Raw genomic sequence first — 27,322 nt, 5'->3', positions numbered from 1 at the left:
CCGACTCTTTTAAATATTAGCTCAGTGAAACAGATTTACCAATTTTACCTATCACCATAGAGCAATTATTTTCCAAAAATACAGCCCTTAGTTAGTATCCATACCCCCCCCTCCCGTTTTCTGCATTGTGTGTAATTTGTCACTTTAGCAGTTTTTCCTTTTAAATATTTAAAACCAATATAAAAAATTTCACATAGCGAACAAACTAATATCAATCTACGAGCTTGTTAGTTAACTGTCGGAACCAGAAGGACATTAAGTAGCCTGAGGTGATGCGTTTCCACTGAGATCTGTATAAGCTACATGATAGGTGACAGCCATCATTTCTAAGTGCACTGGATATCTTTTGCCCTGGGAATAGTTTTATTCTGTTTTGTCTTAAATATTTTATGTAGCCTTCTAATTGGCATCAATCTCATAGCATAACGCATAGCCATATCTGGGAAGAGGTTGGAAAAGACATTGTTTTCCAGTTTAGTAATTCTTAGTAACCTGAAAAGAGCATGTCCATGTGTAAATAACATTTAGGGCATGTGCACACGTTAGAGGGGTTGTCCATTATACTCTTCTGATTCTACATGTTTCCCCCAGGTAAGATAATACAGCCTATACGCTCCTGGGAGTTCTGGGTACATATTGCTAATCCCTGCCTAACTGTCCCTGTATCTAGTAGCATAGATAAGGGGATCTTTAGAAAAAGTATTTCTATAGATCCTTTATGAGATGCAAATGAGGGCTGTTACTATTTGCAGGGACTTTATGTCCCCGACTAGTCCGCCCTCTTAGTATGTTAGCTCCCATTGATCAAATTCCAGAATCTACAGGTACCCAACATTTAGTATGCTCTATTCTTTCTCGTTTATTCCTAAAACATTCTCAAAGCTTTTTCCCAGTACTATTAGCTCAGCTGTCACAAATACAATTCTATTTTTCCTTTACCCTGACCGGCTCACACGGATCCTGTCTATTGTTTGCAGCTTCTAAATTGCGGGATAAGTCATTTTCTCATTAAGGCCTTGTGCCACACGCTTCGTTTTTTGCCGTGTGTTTTTGCTTCGTTTTTTGGGTGCAGTTTTGGTCTCAAAACCGCGTGCATTTCCTTCCCCAGCAAAGTCTATGAGATTTCATTTTTTCTGTCCACACGTTGGAACTTTTTGTGGTGACCACACAGATGCACCATGTCAATTCTTTCTGTGTTTTTGCCCGTGTTTTTGAGCCCTTCCAGTCAATAGATTTGACTTTAAAAACCGCAGTGGGCAAAAATGCTTTTAAAAAAAAACGCAGTAAAATGCGGCAAGAAATGCATGCCAAGGGAGAGTTTTTCTGGGACCAAAAACGTACATCTTTGTGGTCACCATAAAGATGCAGCATGTGCACATAGCCTAAACCCCAATTTGTTTTGAAGTTAATACTTTCTCCCCTCATCCTTTTAACTGTGAGCGCTACTGTTTTTTTCTTTCAATTTAGAAACCCCACTTTTTACTCACTTAGCGAGACTTAAATAAGGGATATAAGTTTCCAGAGATCAACGGTAATAGAGATGTCCAAGAAATGAAAGGAGAGATTAACGCCACCCAACCTCCTCCACCAATACAAAAGAGCAAATAGTAGGAAGACCAAAACTTGCATTCAATGGTTTAATTAACTCTGAGTCCTACTATTTGGGTTGGAAATCTACTCGAAATCTCCTGGCAGCAATCTGCATCCATCTATGTACTTGATTATTGAGATACCAATCTCACATCTTCTCCAGAATGGCAGCCTCATGAAAAACTAAAATATTAGGTACTAATAGCAACCAGGGGGTGTGTGGCTTGGATGTTGATGGTGTCGGCTGCATAGAACTTGTGCTCCAGCATTCCCAGGCGTGAAAGCGGCTCCCAGAATTCATAGCCCTGACTTCCCACTGAAGTTTGATTCTGTGCAGCTGAGATCTACTGCCTGATGTTCTGGTACCTGCTGCCCTGCTGCTTGGATACCTGGACTCTGGACTTCCAGATCCCTGCTCCCTGCTGTCTGCTGCCTATTATCGGCTGCCTTGTTGCCCAGACACCTAGACACCTGGACCTCCAGATACCTGTTTGCTGACCGTAAGTTATGACAAGAGGGAAAGCCCAGAAGCGGTCACCACGCAAGAGGGGAAGATGGCGCCGACTGCGTCTCCCTTATAGGTTTCTTTCACTCTCGCTCCTGTTCTGTAGGCGGGAGGCCCTATGTGTTGGTGGGTTTGTAGATTGTGGAATGGTGGATGACCGCGGTGCAATGGATGCCCCCCTCTTTGAGAGGTCAAATCCTTCCTCACTACAGGAAGAGCTTAAAGGTATGGTCATTGAGCTGAAGGAAGAGATTAGCGTTATGGGGGAGCGCAACACTCATATTGAATCCAGAGTGATGGATCTTCATATACGAAATCTCAATGAAATGATAAATGATAATTCAGCACTGCAGGATTATGGTTGCATAATTTTTATTTAATTTATTTATTTTTCTTCCGCGTCAATTACAAACCACTTTACCTATACGTTTAGATGACTATGCAAAGTACATCTTTGAATCTTAAATGATTAAATTCCTTTAGTAAGAGATCCATGATGTGGAGAGATCTCAAAGGCCTCTTTCACACACCTGTGCAAAGCATACATGTTTTGCATTGTCCGTGGTGTATGTGCATGTGTGTGTGTGTGTCCGTGTGTGTGTGCTCAGTGTGTGCTGTCAGTGTGCTATCTGTGTGACATCCGCATAGCACACGGGCTGCAAGAATTTCTATACTTACCTGTCCAAGGTGCTGATGTCTCCGGCACTGCTGCTGCTGCTTCCAATCCTCGGTGCAGTGCAAATGCGATGAGCATAATGAGCAAAGGTCTGAAGCAAGTGACAGCAGCGCTGGAGGCAGGCGAGTATAGAAAAGCATTTTTATTTCACAGACATGTGGTTTTCTCCCGTACGTGTCAAACTGATGTCCCACATTCACATCAGTGTGCGGTCCGTGTGACACCCGTGCTGCCAGAGAAAAACAGGACAGCGGGCTTTACACGCTGTGACATCGCTAGCATCGGCTAGCGATGTCGAGAGCGATAGCACCCGCCCCGTCGTATGTGCGATATTGTGTGATCGCTGCCGTAAAGAACATTATCGCTATGGCAGCGTCACACGCACATACCTGCTCTGCGACGCTCTGGCCACCAAAACGCCTCCTTTCTAAGGGGGCGGGTCGTGTGGAGTCACAGCGACGTCACATGGCAGCCATCCAATAGAAGCGGAGGGGCGGAGATGAGCGTGACGTAAACATCCCGCCCACCTCCTTCCTTCCGCATTTCTGGTGGAGGCAGGTAAGGAGATGTTCGTCGCTCCTGCGGTGTCTCACATGGCGATGTGGGATGCCGCATGAATGAGGAACAACATCGCTAACATCCTGAAAATGATTTTTTGTTTCAGGACGTCCTCTCCGCGGCAAATGATTTTGCCCTCTTTTGCGATCGTTTAAGATCGCTCTTAAGTGTTACACGCTGCAGTCTCGATAATGACGCCGGATGTGCATCACAAACAACGTGCCCCCGACGATAATTCATTAACGATATCGTAGCGTGTAAAGCCCAATGATCTGTCTACGTATGGCACACATGTGTGCTCCACATGGACACATGATCCATGTGAAAACACACACATGTGCGCAGACCCATTGATTTATTGGGTCTACGTGTGTCCGTGTTTCCAGTACGTGGGAAAACGGACTTCACACGTACCGGACACACAGATGTGTGAAGCGGGCATAAAGCTAAGTGTACTAAGGATAACTGAAGTGAGCACTAATATATGTTATGAGTGCAAGCCAAAAAAAATACATAGTACATAAGGATAAGGCTGCACATCAAAGTTAGATAATAGTATAATGCTATAAGCAGACCGAAAAACATTGAAGCGTACAATGAAAAATGCCACTTGCTAACTTGAAAGTGTGAATAATGAAATGCATACCTGCCATGAATATTAGGAAAAAAGAGATATTTAGCAATCGCATTGATCAATGTAACTGAGCCCCAAAACCTCATCAAGGTATATCTCTATATTGGGGTCCCTAGCTCTATGACCCTAACTGTGTGTCATCTCATTGCAATTAAAAACTGCTGTGTGGGGAGAGGGGTAGCCAAGGACTGTCTTATATAGGAGATGGAAAAAACATGGCGGAAAGGGGCGGAGCTGTGTTCACATTCAGAAAAAAAACTTCATAATACTAAGGATAACTGAAGTGAGCACTAATATATGTTATGAGTGCAAGCCAAAAAAAATACATAGTACATAAGGATAAGGCTGCACATCAAAGTTAGATAATAGTATAATGCTATAAGCATACCGAAAAACATTCAAGTTAGCAAGTGGCATTTTTCATTGTATGCTTCAAAGTGTGAATAATGAAATGCATACCTGCCATGAATATTAGAAAGTCCTTGGTTACCCCTCGGCATTTTTCATTGTATGCTTCAATGTTTTTCGGTATGCTTATAGCATTATACTATTATCTAACTTTGATGTGCAGCCTTATCCTTATGTACTATATAAAGCTAAGTGTGATGTAATATGTATATAAAAGTCCCATGTGGTAATCAAAGATAATGTTATGATAAATAACTAATAATATTCTTTGCTAACCATATAGGGAAAAAGGCTGGGGGTGTACTTTTTATAAAGGATTCTTTACTGTTTAAATTACATAAATTAATGTCTGATCCAGAAGGCAGATTTATTATTTTGCATTGCTCTTTAAACAATGTGGAGTATATACTATTGCTTCTATATATACGCCTCACTGATCACCTTTGTCTGCAAGTTTCTACATAAACTGAATGAGATATCTAGGGGATTCCAGATAATTTGCGGGGATTTTAATATACCGATGTCAAAAATTGTATGACTGTTCTATTGCTAGAGAGAGGAAAGAAATGGGACAACTAATCTCGGAGACCCATTTACATGACATCTGGAGATGTATGCATAAGGAAAGGGATTATATCTCTCTCTCTAATAGGCATATTTCATATAGTAGATAGTAAAATACTATGTACCAAAAGATAATCCAAACTGTATAGATGCCTTTATTGGGCTTATTACATGGTCTGACCATGCCCCCATATTTTTAACAATTAAAGATCAACAAATGTCTTATAGGGTCCCTAGATGGCGATTAAAAGAACAACTTTTGCCAAAAAAGAGGCTTTTGAGAAAATTTAAAAAACATCTGGTAGTTTATTTTCAGGGTAATGATAACAGCTTAGTTACTGATGAGACATTATGGGAGGCCAATAAGGCATATATTAAAAGGTATCTGCATGAAGACAGCAGCTTAGGGAAAGAAAGAGGGGAAAAAGAATTAAATACCATAGCATGAATAGCACATCTTGAGGTTAGTGAAAGAACCCCATCTCCTGCTATTGGTAAAAACCCTGGCTCCATGAGACTCCATCTTCGTACTCTTCTCCTAACTACATATAAAAGGAAATTGAGAAAGTTGAGACTTAAGGCTGGGGCCACGCGGGGACTACTGCGATCCCCTTGCATGACACTTGGCTCATGCTCGCAGTACAGCAGAGCCGAGTGTCATGCGTGTGTCCTTGCTACTGAGGTCCGTTCGTGCGAGCAGACCTCAGCTGCGGGGGGCGGGCCGGCACTCAGGAGGGGAGGGAGTGATTTCTCTCCCTCTCTCCTGCATAGCCGGCTATTGCCATTCTCGCCCTGCACTCGCGGTACACCGGTGTACCGCGAGTGCAGTGCGATTTTTCTCTCGCCCCATTCACTTGAATGGGTGCGAGAGAAAGAGTCTCAGCTTACAATCGCAGCATGCTGCGATTTGTTTTCTCAGTCCGATTAGGGCTGAGAAAATAATCGCTCATGTGTGCTCACACACAGGCTAGAATTGGTCCGAGGGGAATGCGATGTTTTATAGCACTCCACTCGCACTGTTTTTCTCGCCGTGTGGCTTAGGCCTAAATCCTGTGCTATGGGAGATAGAGCTGGAGCATGGTTACCAAAAAGAGTGAAGAAGCAAGAACAAAAACAAAGTAGAATATTTACAGGGCCTGAATGATTCAATAATCCGCAACCCTATTGACATGGCTAATGCCTTTGTGCACTATTATTACAAATTATATAATTTAAAAAATGATCTTTTAACCCCAAAAACATTTTGTTGAAGAAATCTAGGCCTTTTTGAGAAAAGTAGAACTTCCCCTAGATCCCCCCAGAACACTTAGCAGTTCTTAATGTCCCCTTCTCAATTCCTGGAATTGAATTAGTTATCAGGACAAATAAAAAGACTTCTGCCGCTGGGCGACATGACCTGCCTAATGTGTATTAGCATGAGTTTACCAATATCTTGACATCTTATCTCCTTTAGGGTTTTTAATCTTTGGCAAATTAATGGATCCATCTCTCTTTGCTCACCTGGAAGCTACGATCTTGGCAATGCTAAGCCAGGTAAATGGTTAGACTGTCCAAGGAACTTTCATCCCATCTCTTTGCTAAATTGCGACCTTAAAATGTGTTGCTGCCAGACTTAATAAATGTCTTCCAGTTTTAATAAGACCTGACCAGGTAGGTTTTGTAGCTTGTAGGCCAGCAAAAGATGGAACGAGAAGATTCATCTGTTTGATTAGGGTAAGGGAGTTGTCTGGCTACCTCAGTGTACTCCGGTCACTAGACTCAGAGAAGGTGTTTGACAGGGTAAACTGGGGGTACTTGAGAAAAATCCAGCTCACCGCCACCTGACCCCACCGCGCCTAAGTCTCGGACACCGGCCCTGCCCTGGCCGCACAGCAATAATCAAGAAGGATAATCCACTGAGTGGGTGGGTGTCCCTTATCTCTGGTTATTTTTGCCACGATAATGGAGCCATTGGCAGAGTCCATTTGTGTAAATGAGGACATTTTGGGAATACAGGTTGGGAAAGGGAAAAATATGATAGGCTTACACGCAGATGGTATCATATTGACATGTACAGAAGTTCAGAGCTCACTTCAAGCCATTATGTCATTGTTAGCCGAATTTGCTAGGGTTTCTTATTATAGATTTAATGCCCCTAAATCCCTTATTTTTCCCTTCTTTACTTCCCCTGTAATTGAGCAAAGACTTAAAGCTCTATATCCATTCAGATGTTAAGAAGGTGATATTCCATGTTTAGGGATAATTTTGACTCATTCAGGTAAAATGGTTCAAAAAAACTTAGATGTCATGTTTTGTACTTTAGATTCAGAATTGAGAAGATTTACACAACTGCCATTAATGTCTTTAATGGCGGATCCAAGCTTTTTAAATAGTTTTCCTTAATCTATCTTTTTGTTGTATGCCATTTAAAATCCCTAATAGATCTATTGCAAAATTACAATCTTTAAGGGCTCAAGAAAAACCTAGAGTAGCCTCCTAATGTTTGGTTTAGGCTAAGTTCACACTTCCATTGTTTTGCATCAGTCACATGCGTTGCTTGACTCTTGTGACTGATGCGTTGTACAACGGATGACAACGGTGACAAAGAAAAGAATTTCTTTGTCAGACTCCGTTGTGTGCGGGGGGCGGAGTTCGGGGGGCGGAGCTGAGGACGTCAGTGCCGCGGTCTGCATGGCTGGGGACACGTGAGTGAGTGTGTTTGTATATGTGTGTGTGTGTGTGTGTGTGTGTCTACATGCATGTGTACATGCGGAGTGCGGGAGGTGGTGGAGCGCGAGGGGGCGGAGCCGAGTGGAGCCGTGGAGCTGAGGACGTCAGTGCCACGGGGACTGCAGGGCTGGGGACAAGTGTGTGTGTGTGTGTGTGTGTGTGTACACATGTGGAGTGCGGGTAACCAGTGTAAATATCGGGTAACTAACCAAAGCGCATTGCTTGGTTACCCGATGTTTATCCTGGTTACGGGGGCGGGGAGCCAGAGAGCGCATGCGCAGCGAAATCCTACGGATCGCGCTGCTCAAAAAACGTTACATTCTGCATTGCTCCCACCCGGCGGTCAGTTAAAAAACGACTGACCGCGACGCAGCGGATGCAACGCAGCGTCATCAGTCACAATCCGTCACTAATAGAAGCCTATGGGGATAAACAGGATTCCTGCAAAATATTTTGCAGGATACCGTAATTCCTCAAGGCTACAGATTGTGACTGATGCAAAACAACGGAAGTGTGAACTTAGCCTTATCCGTATTTTGAGGGTGGCTAGGGGTACCTAATATTTTAGATTTCTTTTTTCTTAACCTACTTTGTTATATATAAAAAAGACAACTTTTTTTCTTTTTTAACAAATACATTTAAGACACAAAAACATTAACTATGTTCTTTCATAAGTACTCATTCCCTTTAAAAAACAGTATTGATGAACTAAGTAAATTATTTATGTCCTGTCTCTAAAATTTGATTTTGCTGTGGAAAAAAACATTGCCAAAATTTTTAAAAAGAATGTTAAAACATAAACCGGTTTTAATCAGTAGGAGGTCATTTTCTGATTACACATTCTCTTTAATTACAAAACAAGATGATGATGATGGTCCTGATTAGCAGGAATGCTAATAGTCTCATCCAAGTATAACTAATTTTAGATAATCATCCCTTTGTCATGAAATATTAGAGATAAGGACATGTCTTAACTTCAGCCCTCAACCACTGGCTTCTGTGATTTATCCGGCCCTAACTCCCATATAAAACTTTTTTTTTTTGGGGGGGGGGGAGAGTATTTCCTATTTTGGGGGAGTATTTCCTATTTTTGGGCCAATATCAGATTGTTTTCTGGAATGGAGTGTATATGCAGTGGCTCTATAGAATCATGCAGTGTGCCTAGGAGTTCATATTACAGAGCCATAGGCATTCTCCCAGACGCAGTTCTTCAAGGGGAAAATGCCTTTCTCATGAGATGCAGCATACAATTTTTTTTCTTTGCAAGAGATAAAGAGAACATCTTGGGGAAACAAAATTTGGATGCAGGCAGAGGAATAGTAAGGCTATGTTTGCACGTTGCATTCTGGTTTGACAACAAAAATGCACCCTCTTGCAGACTCTTGACAAATGTAAACATTGAGTTTGACAAAAAAAAAACACGGTAAAAACGCATGCATTTTCACTGCGTTTTCCCTGCGTTTGGGTTGCGTTTTGGAGAGTGCATTTTTTAAAGGAGAAATAAAATATGATAGGATAGGATTTGATAGCCAGCTAGAATATATAGATAGATAGAGGGATAGATAGAAAAAAATAGAATGAATAGATAGCATGACTGCCCGCTGACAGCAGAGACTGAGCCATGCCATGAGAATGAACTTGGGTGAACCTCTGACATCAGTGCCATGACACAGGCAGTAGTGCAGGGCCCACAGCTGTGATGTCAGAGCTTGACCCGACTTCATTCTCATCGCTCGCCTCTGTCTCTGTGTCAAGGCCTTGCGGTCACAGGTGAGGGACTCCAGCTTTGACCGGAAATCACCTGAGCGACAACACTGCTGATCGCGCGGCTCACTTCAGTCACTCGGGTGATTTCCTGTCACAGGTGGAGGACTCCAGCTATGGCTGCAAATAACCTGAGTGATTTCACCGCTGATAGCGCGACCCAGTTCAGTGGCTGCATGGAACTCACAGCAAACAGTCTAGTTCTATCACTTTAAGCTTCCCATGTAGCAGGGCTGGAAGTGTCTTGGGACCTCATGTGGATTATGTCGGACCTGAAGGGGTGTGTGGGGGTTAATAAAGGGGTGAAAGAGGGGGCTTTTTTGTCTTTTATTCCAAATAAAGGATTTTTTCAGTGTATGTGTTTATTTACTTTCACTTGCAGATAATTCATGGAGGGGTATTTCATAGATGCCTGCCATGATTAACCTAGGGCTTAGTGGCTGCTGTGGGCTGCCATTAACTCTTTATTACCTCGATTGCCACTGTACCTGGGTAATGGAAAAGAGCAGGGTAAGGTCCCGGGAGTGTTGCCTCTAATGGATATAACAATTCTGGGCAGCTTCTGGCTGATATTTTTAGGCTGGGGGCAGCCTAAAAACGATAGGCCTCCCTAGTCTGAGAATACCAGCCAGAAGCTGTGAGGCTTTATCTTGGCTGTGGATGAATTGGGGGGTACCGCATGTGTTTTTTTTTTAATTATTTATTTATTGTACTGCACAATATAGACCCACCCACCAACAGCTGTGATTGGTTGCAGTCATTGACACAGTGCATTTTAAAACGCAACCAAAACACAAGAAAAGAAGCAACTGGACTAAAGGCTGCTTTACATGTATCAATTTATCGTGCGATCGCATGAGCGATCGCAGCCGCCCCCATCGTTTGTGCGATATGGGTAATTTGTTGCCTGTGTCACACAAACTCGGTAACCCCCGTCACACATACTTACCTCTCTAACGATGTCGCTGTGGGCAGGGAACATCCTCTTCCTGAAGGGGGAGGGACATTCGGCGTCACAGCGACGTCACACAGTGGCCGCCCAATAGAAGCGGAGGGGCGGAGATGAGCGGGACGTAACATCCCGCCCACCTCCTTCCTTCTGCATTGCCGGCGGCCGCAGGTAAGCTGCAGTTCATCGTTCCCGGGGTGTCACACGTAGCGACGTGTGCTGCCTCGGGAACGACGAACAACCGGAGCACAGAAGGACATTCGATTTTTTTGAAAATGAGCGGCGTGTCAACGAGCAACGATAAGGTGAGTATTTTTGCTCGTTCAGTCGCTCATTTGTGTTACACGCTACGATATGTCAAACGAGGCCGGATGTGCGTCACTAACGACATGACCCTGACGACTTATCGTTAGATATATCGTAGCGTGTAAAGCGGCCTGTGTGTGCATACTGAATATTTGGTTGCAGAAATATCTGCACCAAATCTGCATCTACAAGCAGAAAATTACTCTATTGTTTGCATGCGTTTTTCATGTATTTGGGGTGGAAAAATGCTAACAAAAACACTAAAAGAATTGACAGGCTGCAGATTTATTTTCGCACCAAATCTGCAAGGGAAATAAAAGCAGCATGTGCACAAAAGTTCAGAATTCTCATTCACTTTTCTGACATAAGAATCTGCATTATTGTTACAAAACTGCACTGAAAACCGCATAACAAATGCAGCGTGTGCACAGGGCCTAAAGTGTGTGCACAGACCAAATGCAGGGCCTGATATTTGTGCTTTTATATATCTATATAGATAGATAGATAGATAGATAGATAGATAGATAGATAGATAGATATACATACACACACAGAATAAATTGCATGGGGCTAGTAAACAAAGCGGTCATGGACTGCCCCGCTAGAAGAAAAGAATGACCTGTCCATGAGGGAATTGTGCTTCTTGGATAGGTTTGACTTTTTCATTACATTTCTGTGTGTGTGTATGTGTGTATATATATATATATATTATACAGTACAGACCAAAAGTTTGGACACACCTTCCCATTCAAAGAGTTTTCTTTATTTTCATGACTCTAAAAATTGTAGATTCACATTGAAGGAATCAAAACTATGAATTAAAACATGTGGAATGAAATACTTAAAGTGTGAAACAACTGAAAATATGTGTTATATTCTAGGTTCTTCAAAGTAGCCACCTTTTGGCTTTGATTACTGCTTTGCACACTCTTGGCATTCTCTTGATGAGCTTCAACAGGTAGTCACCGGAAATGGTTTTGCAACAGTCTTGAAGGAGTTTCCAGAGATGCTTAGCACTTGTTGGTTCTTTTGCCTTCATTCTGCGATCCAGCTCACCCCAAACCATCTCGATTGGATTCAGGTCTGGTGACTGTGGAGGCCAGGTCATCTGGCGTACCACCCCATCACTCTCATTCTTAGGGTACGCTCACACGAGCGTGAAAATCGGACGAGTGCAATGCGAGAAATTCTCGCATTGCACTCTGACCAATGTTAGGCAATGAGGTTGAGCTGTTGGTCAGCTTTTCTCGCATCCAGATTCTGGATGCGAGAAAAGCGGCAGCATGCTGCGTTTTGCTGCTACCGCCGTATCTCTCGCACCCATTCAAGTGAATGGATGCGAGAGATACATCGGACTGCACTCGGATGTTATCCCAGTGCAGTGCGATCTACGCACAGGCTGACAGTGGAGGAGATGGGAGGATTAACCCCTCCCTTTCCTCTACAGCGCCTGCACTCAGCTTCACAGCTGTGACCTGATCGCAAGATCGGGTTACAGTCGCATGACACCCGGCTCACGCTCGCAGCAGAGCCTGAGCCGGGGGACATTAGCATATCGCATACGATGCTCTCGCATCGGATGCCATACGCTTGTGTGAGTCCAGCCTTAGTGAAATAGCCCTTACACAGCCTGGAGGTGAGTTTGGGTTCATTGTCCTGTTGAAAAATAAATGATGGTCCAACTAAACGCAAACCGGATGGAATAGCATGCCACTGCAAGATGCTGTGGTAGGCATGCTGGTTCAGTATGCCTTCAATTTTGAATAAATCCCCAACAGTGTCACCAGCAAAGCACCCCCACACCATCACACCTCCTCCTCCATGCTTCACGGTGGGAACCAGGCATGTAGAGTCCATCCATTCACCTTTTCTACAAAGACACGGTGGTTGGCTCTAAAGATCTCAAATTTGGACTCATCAGACCAAAGCACAGATTTCCACTGGTCTAATGTCCATTCCTTGTGTTCTTTGGCCCAAACAAGTCTCTTCTGCTTGTTGCCTGTCTTTAGCAGTGGTTTCCTAGCAGCTATTTTACCATGAAGGCCTGCTGCACAAAGTCTCCTCTTTATAGTTGTTCTAAAGATGAGAAGGTGTGTCCAAACTTTTGATCTGTACTGTATATAGCGTTAAATTAGATTTTTGCCTCTACGTAAAGGGCAATAGAATTAATGATTGACTGTCTTGCTCTATACACGGGATCATTATGATCAAAACCAGATTTAATTTTTCGATAACGTTTCATTTCAGATGACATATGTAGTAATCAGTTCTCCTTTAATCCAAGTACATACTCCATGGTCAGAAGTGCCCGTCCTCCTCAATAATGATCTGTTTTATTGTCAAAAAGGAGAAGCAATTGCTGCAAATCACAGACAAGTTTTCCTGTTGTTGCGCAGATAAAGCTCCTGCTCAATGCGACAGCTGCACGAGCGACAACTTCCTGGGAATGAATGTAACATATTTGAAGAGTCTGTTTTGAAAATAGAAATAATTACACGTTTCCAGTGGAGCCCTTTCTGGAAACACGTGTTGTACAATGATGGAAAGCTCTCGACAGCCAGAGATGTAACTTGCTGGAAATTGACTGTAATTACAAAGTTATCAGGACAGAGTTTGGTCAGAAGACTTATTTGGCTGCTCCGAGCAGGACATAAAATAACAGTGAGCATGTCTCAAGGCTTCGTACTCTGTAATCGGGATTATTTATTACGCGCCAAGATGTGTGGACTTCCATGTCAGCGAGGAGTTAAATTAATCTTACATTTTATTCTTCTGACAGCAAATTAACTCCAGACATCTGTTTCTCTGTAATGACTGTCCCATACTGTCCCAGCGGAGAACATATTGTAGTCAATTCTGCTGTAGTTGAAAATTACCAAAAGTGTGTCCATTACCATATTTTCTTGAGGCTAAATGTAACAAATTGAGCTTCTAAGATGTTTTTAATGCTATATACACTCCTCAACATTGATATGCAACCCCAAGAAGTAAAAGTTGTGGAAGGATGGAAACCACAGGATGGGCAGACATGATGATATGCAAATGATGGATAAATGGAAAAAAAATCTAAAAATATCTCGATTTCTTTGGTATCAAGGATGAGCAGTGAAGGAGATATCCAAATTCTGATACAAATTAGTCCGAAAAATGGGGTACATGGCATAAGATCGTAGCTTGTGAACAGGGCCCTCATTTCTCCTGTAACTGATGAACTATGGGTTACTCTATGGGTTACTCTTTATTGTCTGTATATGACCCCACTTAATGGGGTGGTTAGCTACTCTGCAATAGTAGCCACATCTCTGTAAAACTGATAGGAAAGGCTTTTTCTAAATACCTTGATCAGCCAACTCTGCCTACGGAACCGCAGGAGTCTTCTGAGCATGCGCAGCGCGCATCTGAACCCGGCACGTAAACACCAGGATGAGAAGGCGGCAAGAATGGTAAGCGCACACACGCAAGATTCTGAAGACGCTGATGGTGACTTCGCACATGTAAATTTATGGTATCATGCCCACATGGGCGTGATACCATGGAAAGCATGCAAACATCCACGGGGCGATGCAATGCCCATGGGGCTAGAGGCCTGCTCATTTACATAGGGAATGTGTAAGTAATAAAACTTATTTTATTACTTTCATATTACACTATATTACAACATGGGGATGGGTAGGAAGGGGTTACTAGCTCAAACATGCTCCTGCTTGTAGGTTATAACGCTTTTTTGACCTGACAGGTTCCCTTTAAGGCTCAAGTAGCCATGAACATATGCAAGAAACTGTAAAGGGAACTCTAGAATACTGTATTTAAAAAATATACAAAATAATTCATTGAGCCAGCTTACCAGTACCTCCCGATATGTGGAATCCTTAGTGTCATCCAGAGATTACCGCAATAATGCTAGGGCAAGAGTCAGCCTCCAAAGATAAATGTAGAAAGGTTAAAGTCTCCAGCGGAAAAACTCCAGAATTTCAATATTTGTACTAAAAAAACTTGCTCAGCAAGAAGAAATTTTTTAATTTAAATATAAACATAAAATCGAGTCCACAAATTCAGGCAATAAGTAAGATCCAAATAGGGGGTGGTAGCCTCTCGGACTACGCGTTTCGGCGTATATGCGCCTTCTACACAAGACTTACTGCCATGCTTAAAAAGGGGAAAAAAAATTATTATTATTAAAAAGTATTTCAGAGACACTCTGCGATTTAGCAGTGACTTTTTTCCAACTGTTTGTGATTGACATTTGGAGGTGTTTTTTCTATGCAGTGCTTTAGAGTCACTCTGTGACCTATCAGCGATATTTGTTATATAAATATAAATTATATATATATATATATATATATATATATATACATACATATATACATGCATGCATGCATGCATACATACATGCATGCATGCATGCATGCATACATACATACACACATACACACATACATACATACATACATACATACATACATACATACATACACACACACACACACACACACACACACACACACACACACACTTGTGATTGCTATTTGGAGGTGTTTTCTCTATGCAACAAACAAATAATTCCTGTAATGACGGATATCGGTAGTACTACTGCACTCAGCATCTCTGCAGCGTTTAGGTATTTCACTACACAGTATAACGGGCACGCATTGATCCTTTCCTTTATGGCCATAAAAAGTGCTCCAGCCCCCTAGAGGAGGAAACTATGGATGCAACAGAAGGAGTCTTTTGGATTTTTTAGAAAGCCGCGCACCTGATGGTCTGAACAGGAGGCGAGACCTGATTACATGCTATTAAATAAGGTTTATACTTATCACTTTTTAACGGATTTGTCTCTTGTTCTGATGTATGAGGACTGAAAGCGAAGTGTCTCTGGTTAAATATGCATTTGAAAACAGTGATTTTGTTCATAGTGAATATATATGTAGTGTTTCAGAGATTCTCTGCGATTTACCAGCGACTTTTCATATATACAAATGTTTGTGATTGCTATTTGGAGGTGTTTTTCTCTATGTAACAAGAAAAACAAAAAAAGAACTCCTGTTACGTTTTGCAGACTGTTATATATCTAATTATAATTTCAAGCTATATCCATATAGGGAGTATGTCATCATAGGGTTAACATGGGTGTTATATTGGTTTTTAATCCCACCCCTTATTTTTTTCCCCTTTTTAAGTATGGCAGTAAGTCTTTGTATTAGGACCATGTAGAAGGCGCATATACGCCGAAACGCGTAGTCCGAGAGGCTACCACCCCCTATTTGGATCTTATTTATTGCCTGAATTTGTGGACTCGATTTTATGTTTATATTTAAATAAAAAAACTTGCTCAGCAAGAAGAAATGTTTTAAGTACAAATATTGAAATTCAGGAGTTTTTCCGCTGGAGACTTTAACCTTTCTACAATACTGTATTTAAGAGCCCAGGCAGCTGTGTAGAACATAAAATACACTTATAATACTCACCTAGGGGGAGGTCTGGTAAAATGGGTGCCTCCACTCTCCAGTCCCGCATCTCAGTCCTTCTTCTTCTGAGGCCCGTGTGCATGACGTGTCCTACGTTACCCACACAGACCAGCATTGAGGTCCTTCGCAGGTGTACTTTGATATTCCCTGCTCAAGGCAAATCAAAGTATTGTAGTGCGGACAGTCTTGAACCTTTCCTCGCGCCAGTGCAATACAGTACTTTGATCTGCCCTTAGCATGGTAGATCAAAGTGCACCTACTCTGGACCACAATGTTGGCTTGTGTGGATGATGTAGACGCGTCATCCATAATGGGCTTGGTAGAAGGAGGATGGCGATCGCAGCAGAGAGGAGATGCCAGACCGGAGAGTGAAGGCCCCAAACCGGAGAGCAGCGACACTCTTCGAACCTGACCGTCTCTTAGGTGAGTATTATAAAAGTGTTTTTTACGTTACACAGATTGGCCTGTATATTCTGTATATAAGTACTCACTGGTGGTAGCCGCAGCTTATAGTTGCCAAATCTGGTGACAGGTTTCCTTTAAAGAACATGTGGATTTCTTGAAAAGAAAAAAAAAACACAACACAGTACAAAATATGAGTTTAGAATATCCCCAGTAACCAAAGAGCAAAAAATGCAAACATTTCTATTTTTCACATTTCCTTTAACTCGACAACACACCACATGCCACTAAAAATGTCAGGTAAAATATGCATTCACAAATGTCATCTTTATTTTGTGAAGAGTTAGTGGTCAGAGGTAGTAAATGTTCCCATGTAATGAGAGCCACTACATTACAGCCTGGATAATTGTTTTATAGTAGAGAGTATTTCCTAAATAGCAAAATATTGAACCCTGAACTTAACTGAATAGCACCATATAATAATAGGTTAGAAAGTAATGATAGATGGTGTTACGTCTGCTCCAGATTATACTGCTCATGGTAATGGCTCTGTGTGAGACTGAGTCAAAGAATATCACAGCATTTAATGTAAATTATAAGGAGCTCTCCGGTGACTCCACTTAGAGAACATAGCGCTCGAAGGTACTTTCCATCAATCATCTACTGCAGGTAACAGGTAAGATTGCGATGTAAGTGCATCAAAAGTGTTTCTTTAAAGGGAACCAATCACAAGGATTTTCGTATATAACCTAAAGCCAGTGCCATACTGGCACTGTCAGGCTGATTCTTTACATACCTTTAGTGGTCAGCTCGGATGTTTAGATTTTGAAACCCAAGAAAGTAAAGTTTCTAAAATCAGCAGCTTCTTGAGTGACAGCAGCTGAGGATCAGATAATATCAGGGGGAGGGGGAATTCATAGTTATCCCCTCCCCCTGTTAGAATTAGCATAAGTGTTATGCCATTGATTTGCTTTTCACTTGCAGGACCTGTGTGAGGTCATACCCATGTGACCAAAAGGGGCAGGGCTTCAGCCAACAAAGCTGATACCATAAAGCAACATTTTTCTGTTGGCTGATGTGACCGCCTCTTCTGGTCACAGGTGTATGACCTCACACAGGTCCTGAAAGAGAAAAAGTGAAGCGTTTGTATAATACGTATGCTAATTCTAAGAGGGGAAGGGGATAACTTTGAATACCATCCCCCCCCCAGATATTATCCGATCCTCAGCTGCTGTCACTTAAGAAGCTGCTGATTTTATAAACGTTACTTTCTTGGGTTTCAAGACCTAAACATCCGAGCTGACCACTACAGGTGTGTATACAATCTGCCTGATAGTGCCAGTATAGCACTGGCTTTAGCTTATATACAACAATCCTGGTGATTGGTTCCCTGTAAAGTGAATCTGTCAGCAAGTTTTTGCTATGTAAGCTGTGAAGATAGTATGCTGTAGGAGTTAACAGAGAATTGTCTTGTCAAGGTCCAATCTGCTGTTTATTTGCTATGTTTTCCAAGCAGCAGGACACAAATCTGGAATTCTTATTACTAGACTATAATATCAAGCTCAGGGCAGTCTAGCACACCCCCTCCTGTGATTGAGACCTCACTGTCTATAAACAATCTCTATAGAGAGGCTGGTGTGGGCAGGGAAGGCTCTATGGACTCTGCTACATGGCTAAAGCTAAAAATTCTGATTGTGTCAGAACGGCTGCACCCAGTAATTTAAGTGATACATCGTTGGATTCAGAATTTCTCTCAGATGGGGTAGCAAAAACCTGCTGACAGATTCCCTTTAAGAAACCGTACTTGCATAAGAAAATTGTTAATTAAGTTTCTGTGTTATCTCTACTCATAAGATACAACCTGGAATACAGAAATAATCTTAAGTGTGAAATGTCCAAGTTCCGCTAGATCTTCTACAGCATAATCCATACATACATACGAGATAAATATGTTACAAAGGCCATTCATAGTGAGTATTTATTATTTATACTGCCAAGTAAGTGTAGGTGGAATGACACAAGTGGTGTGCTGAAGCCTAAGGCCAGGAATTTGTGACTTGACATGAAGCTTTAGTCACTAGCATATTCTTAATTTAAAAAAGAGGCACCAATTTACTGTATACCAGTCGCACCATCATTTCACTTTGGATTTGGTAATTCTATGGATCTGAGAGTTCCAGATAATTTTTCAAGTCTAGATCAAACGAAAAAGAAGATTACAATTTACCCAAATCACAATTTCTTATGACCCAAGAATTACTCACATTTTGTAAATCAGTTCAAGATTAGGTCATTTCCCTAAAAATTGTCTTATTTGGTTTTTCAAATAAGTTTTGCTTCTATTTTTGTGGTACATGGGACCTAATGTTTATGTCATTTCCATGTTGATATTTTCATTTTTTGCTGATATTACTTTACAATGCCAAGGTCCTGGATTCAACCAAGGAAAACATTATATTTAGGTGTTCGCGTGAGTTTCCTCCAGTTCTACAGTTTCCTTCCAAAGACATAAGGTGATGTCACACATAGCGACGACGACAACGACATCGTTGCTAAGTCACCATTTTCTGTGACGTAGCAGCTGTCGCTGTGTGTGACATCCAGCAACGACCTGGCCCCTGCTGTCAGGTCGCTGGTCGTTGCTGAATGTCCTCCTTCATTTTTTGATGAGTAAAAAGCTGTGGAGAAGAAGCGCAATAGGGTTTTACCCCAATAACACACGGGGTAGAGACAGGGAGCAGTAATACTCACCAAGTGAAGTTGTGAAAGTCACAACTACTATGCAGGCATGGAAGGTTTTGATCAAGGCAGCAGCAACCCAGACGGCAGATAACAGAGAACAATAGAGGAAAATAGGGTTTATTTGAGCCGCGCCAATGATCACTTCTCAGGTATTCAGATTAATGGATCTTTATTTTGCACAGGTCTACGCGTTTCTGGAGTCTCAGCTCCCTTCCTCAGGACCATCAGGCATAAGAACACATCAAATCACTTTGATTTGATGTGTTCTTATGCCTGATGGTCCTGAGGAAGGGAGCTGAGACTCCAGAAACGCGTAGACCTGTGCAAAATAAAGATCCATTAATCTGAATACCTGAGAAGTGATCATTGGCGCGGCTCAAATAAACCCTATTTTCCTCTATTGTTCTCTTCCTTCATTTTTTGGACATTGCTCTCCCGCTGTGACGCACACATCGCTGTGTGTGACAGCAAGAGAGCGACGAACTGAAGCGAGCAGGGAGCCGGCATCTGGCAGCCTGCGGTAAGCTGTAACCACGGTAAACATCGGGTAACCAAGAAGCCCTTTCCTTGGTTACCCGATATTTACCTTAGTTACTAGCGTCCGCCGCTCTCATGCTGCCAGTGCCGGCTCCCTGCTCCCTGCATACGTAGCTGGAGTACACATCGGGTAATTAACCCGATGTGTACTCTGGCTAGGAGTGCAGGGAGCCAGCACTAAGCGGTGTGCTCTCACGCTGCCAGTGCCGGCTCCCTGCACACGTAGCTCGAGTACACATCGGGTAATTAACCCGATGTGCACTCTAGCTAGGAGTGCAGGGAACAGGGAGCCAGCACTGGCAGCGTGAGAGCGGTGGACGCTAGTAACTAAGGTAAATATCGGGTAACCAAGAGAAGTGCTTTCCTTGGTTACCCGATATTTACCTTAGTTACGCTTCCACGCGTCGCTGGGGGCTGGTCACTGGTCGCTGGTGAGATCTGCCTGTTTGACAGCTCACCAGCGACCATGTAACGACGCAGCAGCGATCCTGATAAGGTCAGATCGCTGGTCGTGATCGCTGCTGCGTCGCTATGTGTGACACCACCTATACTGATAGGGCATTTAGATTGTGATCCCCAATTTAGATTGTGAGCCTGGAGACAGTGATGTTGTCTGTAAAGTGCTGCAGAATTAATGGTGTTACATAAGAGAGCTAAATAAATAGGAAATATGTGACTGTTTTTTATATTTTTGGAATGTTTTTTAAAATCTCATAGCGCTGCTAAAACACCATTAAAACCCTTCCCTTGCTGGTTACAATTGTATATATTTATCAAACGTTTTTTGTTTGTTTTTTTTCGATGAGACAGGTTTATAGACAGGGTTGTGCTGTCAGTGACTGTCTTTTATTTGTTTATTTTCTCTTGCTTTATTTATTTTACACATTGTGCTCTCGATGAAGTGAAAAAGACCTTTGGGGGGGAAGGGACATGTAAAAAACTAGAATGCATCTTTTTTTGGCCCATTTTTTCTGGTACTCTGCTGGTACATTAGTCTTCGTTACAGGGCAAATTCAGCCTCTGCCAGCACTGCAGAATAAATCTGGTTCTGCTTAGATCCAGCAGCTCGCGCCCCCTCCCAATTCCCATTGATCACACTGTACCTAGGACGGGAGACAGAGACGCTGTTATTACGCACTATACTTTATACATTGCTCTTGTTCAGCGGGGATATTGAGCAGCTGTTGAATAGGCTAGGTCAGCATCGACTAGAAACTTTCACAGGATAACATAGCCATATACGCAGACATGCACACATACAAAGACATGCCCACATCCAATACTTAGACATGCGCACACAATACACAGACATGCAAAACATACTGTACATGTACCGTTTGCACACACATGTAAACGCACACGGTATGCAGACATGCACAAATACTACACAGACATGTACACATACAGTATGCAGACATGCACACCCACAGACCTAAACACACATGGTGCGCAGACATGGACACTTGGTATGCAGATACACAGTATGCAGACAATACGCAGACATGCACACCCACAGACATGTACACATACTGTACGCAGACATGCACACACACAGACCTAAACACACATGGTACGCAGACATGGGCACTTGGTATGCAGATACACAGTATGCAGACAATACGCAGACATGCACACCCACAGACATGTACACATACTGTACGCAGACATGCACACACACAGACCTAAACACACATGGTATGCAGACATGCACACTTAGTATGCAGATAAACAGTATGCAGACATGCACACACACACAGAGCTAAATGCACACGGTACGCAGACATGCACATACAGAAACTTATCTGATGACCTTTATCAAATCAATATTTTCTTAAATATCAAGACCATGGGGATTCTGATCTGCTGTAGGTTATTTATTTCAGAACTAGACTATTGCACCCTGTTCCTGGCCAGTAGCACCTTTTCAGATTTTATCGTACCTGTGCTTTAAATTTAAATGGTTCTAAAAACATTTCTCATTCAACTATACAATTATTTTTTGCCTTGGTTTATCTGATACAGTGGGCTAATATGTTTATGTAATTTTTATACTAGTTTTTTACTGGCAAATACATTTCCATTTTAATTTTTTTTTACAACACAGAGCACCAAAATATTTTAAACTTTGTACTTTTTTTTCCATAAAAATGGCTTTTATATATTGAACATTTTTATTACAGGGTGGGGCTAGAGACAGCAATTTTGACTGGTAACCTATCTTTATTTTATTTTTTTTTATACAGTCTTTGTGCTTTTGCTTTTTTCCAATTTATTTAACATTTTAAAATAGTAACACATTTTTTTTTATTGCATATTTTCCCTGTAGCTGGCTTTCTTAAGACTCAGATGCTCTCTTTCTCTCTCCCTACACCCAATGATTATGTGACTCTGTATATAAATGCGTGTGTTCAGTGCTGTGTATATAAGGATTGAGAAGGCAAATCTAGTACTAAACCTTGTGTGGGGAGATCTAGCTGTGTCTAACATAGATCTGTATGGGGAGTCTAGCTGTGTCTGACATAGATCTGTATCGGGAGTCTAGCTGTGTCTGACATAGATCTGTATTGGGAGTCTAGCTGTGTCTGACATAGCTCTGTATGGGGAGTCTGGCTGTGTCTGACATAGATCTGTATGGGGGGTCTAGCTGTGTCTGACAAGTGGCTCCCAAACACTCCAGCTATACAATGTCCTGCAAGCTGCTACTCTGCATTGACATTTTAAAATGTCAATGCAGAGTAAAGTGTGGACTGTGCAGATATTTACAGTATATGGGCAGTCCATAAGTGCTTAAGATTATTTAAATGTGCTACATTATAATTGGCTACATGTGTATTCACATATGGTTCAAGACACATTAAGTGGCTTATCATGAAGATATGCTGTCACATAGATTTCTTAACACTATCAGTATAAAGAAGTAGAATTCCATATAGTAAGGTCATGCATTAGCTACAATACAGTGGTATATTTTAATGGTAAAGGAGCCAGAACCATGAGTGTAATATGCCCTATGTAAATTTTCCATTGGTATAGGAGCCAAAAATAGTTTTAAAACAAGTATGTTGTTTCTCTCATGCTTTTCCCTCATGCCATATGTCTCTAGTAGGCTACACAAATATTGTATGATCCTAGTCAGACAATTTAATTATTAACCCTTTAACATACCATAGACAACCAGGGATTTTATCATGAACCCTTTTACCATCACAGACCACAAAGATGTTATCAAGTACCTCTTCACTGCTGCTAAGCTCTTCAATACCCCAGAACACAAGGGGTGTTACTTTTATCCCTTTCACTTCCTTACATCACATGTAACATTGCACAGATATTACATCATCCCAGTAAACCAATTTAATAACCCTACTCCACCAGGGTTGTACCAACAAACCACTTGACTGTCCTAGATTCAATGAACATTACCATTCAAAACGTAATTCTAGAAGGGATATTATACATTTTTATCTGCTTAGATGATAGAGATAACTTTTTAATTCTCTTACAAGGAATCGGTCATCTTGGATATATCTGGTATTCAGGCAGGGTGTTATTGAGCAGGAGAAGCTAATCAGATTAATTGCAAGGTTTACAGGTAAAATTTTCCTATAAAACTGTATTTTTATTCATTGAAATCCCTGGTGTTTGTATAGGACCACCCACTAGACTGTAGAGGGCCACCCACTTTTCTGTATAGGATCACCCATTGGACTCAGAGATTTCAATGAATAAAATGTAATAAAATGTATATTGCTCATTTCCAACAACCCTTTCTATCATTCTGCTCAGCTTCTCCTCTACATTTTGCGGTCCACAGTTTGGACTGCTTGTACAATATAATAGGTTCCCTTTAAGAAATGTAATCTCCAGTCCTGCTGATGGAAGGGCCCTCATTTCATCTTGTCCATCCTTGTCAAGAACTGTAAAAATCTATAAGCTTTTATAAAATGTTAAAGTCAGAAAACATCATAAAAAGTACAGTTTATAAATTATTTCTACTTAGGTGTGTGACTTTGTAATTTTAGCTAAGAAAACACTTTCATACTTGGTATAAAAGAACCCAGTTGCTAACAGTTCTCTGGAAATAGTAAATGATGTCCCCTGTGAGATGATGATACAGTCTTCTCCTAATACTGAATAAATTGACTGTTAAATACGTTCAACACAAAATACAACAAATGACACTGTCTTCTTTTCCATACACAGGACCTGAAAATTTCAGCTCCAAGAGCTTTGCGGTACAGGCGCAGAAGAAAATTTTGAGCAAGATGGCTACAAAGACGATGGCAAACATGCTTATCGACGACATAAGCAGTGAAATCTTTGATGAGCTTTTCAAAGCAACCAAGGAGCACGTGAGGAATAAGAAAGAGGCTCACAAAATCCTGAAGGACCTTATCAAGGTTGCTGTAAAAGTTGGTATTCTATATAGGAATAACCAGTTCAGCCCTGAAGAACTAGAGATTGTGGAGAAATTCAGGAAAAAGCTCAACCAGACGGCTATGACAGCAGTCAGCTTCTATGAAGTGGAATACACATTTGATAAAAGTGTTCTTTCTGGACTCCTACATGAATGCCAAGCCCTACTTCATGAATTGGTACAGCGCCACTTGACACCTAAATCTCACGGTCGTATCAACAGGGTCTTCAATCATTTTTCAGATGTTGAATTCCTTACCGCCCTTTATAGCCTTGACGGAAGCTGCAGGCCGTACCTCAAAAGGATTTGTGAAGGCGTCAATAAATTGCTTGATGGAAGAGTTATTTAAAACCTTCTTCTGTTTTGTTTCTTCTATGGTTCGGATAATGTGCTGAGGAATAGCATTTTCTGAAATGCAGATTGCCAATGGCCAGATTAGAGCACAGATGGCTGTGTCAGGAATATTTATTTTGGTCTTAGGACACGTTGTGTACCGCATACACTGAATGAGGCCTTCATCAACAACCATCAAACTGTGTATCCTTACATGAACTCTGATAGATGGCAGAAGATGAGCTACAACATGAACTTTCTATTTGTTCATTGATATGTGTCAGGGGTTACCAGGCCTTTCTTTCCTCAGAGATCCACTTGTGCTTCATGCTATGGCCTCATTCCTTACCTATATGCTCTTATATTTTGGTCGACCATCAGTTATTAGAAAACTTGTTTATATGTAACCAGACATTTGGGATGTACTATGAGAACAGCATAAATGGCCTTAATCCAAAATGAATATATCTCAAAGTCCTATAGATTTAGATCAGATATACCCAATACTTTTTTGTGAAGCCAGAACTTCAGCTGATGTCATGAATGGCAATGTTGAAAATAATTACTTTGGCAGGCATTGCTTCAGAGGACTTGGCAAACTAGACACTAGAGAATTAGAAATGCTTTTTAGGAACCATAAAAAGTCCTCCAATATGACCATTGGTCAGGGTTACAGGGTAGGGTGTTCACCCATATGTCACACAGGTCATCAAGTACTTAAAAGTGAATTCTCTAATCTCTTTTTAAGACCACCTGTTAAGATTAATCACACGTTTCTTGGAAGCAGGCCAAGGTCTCAATTGTAGTGATAATCCACCAATGCTGCCTATTCCCAGATTGCCATTACTGACATGTTATCAAGGATCATACTGTGAGGAGCTAGAAGAAACCCTAGTGCTGAAATCACAAAGTGCTACCGAGCTGGTCCAAGTCAATAAATTATCACAGAAATATGGAGGCTGAGCTCAAGTTGTCATTGGAATCACGTCAGATTGCTCTAGGGACACATTAAACAGGCATATTTGGCTGTGTTCATGGTAGATGGGATGTTTCAAACAGAAAAGTGTGGCCTGGAGCCACCATAAAGGCTCTGTGGTAAATTACAAGTCACATGTTATAAATAATATGTTCCATTTCCAGTTCAAAATAATAGGATTAAAACAAAGACTACGTCATTTTCCACTTTTTTTTTGTCAGAAGATGTATATAATATTCCCAGTGCTGATATATATTTTGTATTATATAATATGTATAATTTAATATTTATCTACGGTGTATTAACAACTGATATTCCTTTACTGTGCTTAAATAGTATATGGACTTGTGAATTGCAGATGGAACCTATTTGTATAACATGTGAAATTCATTCTGATCACACATATGGATGGGAATTATAAGAGGAGTCTGTCATTTAAAAGAGCAAAAATATATAGGCTAGGCTTTAATGTAAATGAGAGTATGTCAAATGCAAATTCTCTAGGGAAGTGCAAAATGTACGACTGGCGTTCCATTAGGTATCATGTTTATATATTGTATTTTATGGGTATGACAACGAAGAAAACCTTAAACTACTTGATTCTCATTGATACATAGCTGCAAATTATGCAAAAGAACATCCAAAGGAGAGAAGCAGGCATAAAAAAAAGCCTGGAACTAATGAGTTATGAAAAGCCTATGAAGTTTATTAAGTAAATTAATAGACACAAACATACAGTTAGGTCCAGAAATATTTGGACAGTGGCACAATTTTCGCGAGTTGGGCTCTGCATGCCACCACATTGGATTTGAAATGAAACCTCTACAACAGAATTCAAGTGCAGATTGTAACGTTTAATTTGAAGGTTTGAACAAAAATATCTGATAGAAATTGTAGGAATTGTACACATTTCTTTACAAACACTCCACATTTTAGGAGGTCAAAAGTAATTGGACAAATAAACCAAACCCAAACAAAATATTTTTATTTTCAATATTTTGTTGCGAATCCTTTGGAGGCAATCACTGCCTTAAGTCTGGAACCCATGGACATCACCAAACGCTGGGTTTCCTCCTTCTTAATGCTTTGCCAGGCCTTTACAGCCGCAGCCTTCAGGTCTTGCTTGTTTGTGGGTCTTTCCGTCTTAAGTCTGGATTTGAGCAAGTGAAATGCATGCTCAATTGGGTTAAGATCTGGTGATTGACTTGGCCATTGCAGAATGTTCCACTTTTTTGCACTCATGAACTCCTGGGTAGCTTTGGCTGTATGCTTGGGGTCATTGTCCATCTGTACTATGAAGCGCCGTCCGATCAACTTTGCGGCATTTGGCTGAATCTGGGCTGAAAGTATATCCCGGTACACTTCAGAATTCATCCGGCTACTCTTGTCTGCTGTTATGTCATCAATAAACACAAGTGATCCAGTGCCATTGAAAGCCATGCATGCCCATGCCATCACGTTGCCTCCACCATGTTTTACAGAGGATGTGGTGTGCCTTGGATCATGTGCCGTTCCCTTTCTTCTCCAAACTTTTTTCTTCCCATCATTCTGGTACAGGTTGATCTTGGTCTCATCTGTCCATAGAATACTTTTCCAGAACTGAGCTGGCTTCATGAGGTGTTTTTCAGCAAATTTAACTCTGGCCTGTCTATTTTTGGAATTGATGAATGGTTTGCATCTAGATGTGAACCCTTTGTATTTACTTTCATGGAGTCTTCTCTTTACTGTTGACTTAGAGACAGATACACCTACTTCACTGAGAGTGTTCTGGACTTCAGTTGATATTG

General features: G+C 41.4%; 1 protein-coding gene across 1 annotated transcript in view; it reads left to right on the top strand.

The window, feature by feature from the left end:
- TNFAIP8L3 (TNF alpha induced protein 8 like 3) overlaps positions 1-26,374 on the top strand; it is a 157,553-nt gene extending 131,179 nt beyond the window's left edge. Inside the window, exon 3 of the mRNA XM_075342742.1 lies at positions 24,013-26,374. Coding sequence (XP_075198857.1) covers positions 24,013-24,575 — 563 coding nt within the window. The 3' untranslated portion in view covers positions 24,576-26,374. The remainder of the gene's footprint in view (positions 1-24,012) is intronic.
- Positions 26,375-27,322: the final 948 nt, after the last annotated feature.

Source organism: Anomaloglossus baeobatrachus, chromosome 4, assembly GCF_048569485.1.
Source record: "Anomaloglossus baeobatrachus isolate aAnoBae1 chromosome 4, aAnoBae1.hap1, whole genome shotgun sequence".
Lineage (NCBI taxonomy): Eukaryota > Metazoa > Chordata > Amphibia > Anura > Aromobatidae > Anomaloglossus > Anomaloglossus baeobatrachus.
Note: the sequence above shows the minus strand (reverse complement) of the source record. Positions and strands in the feature narration are given on the sequence as shown.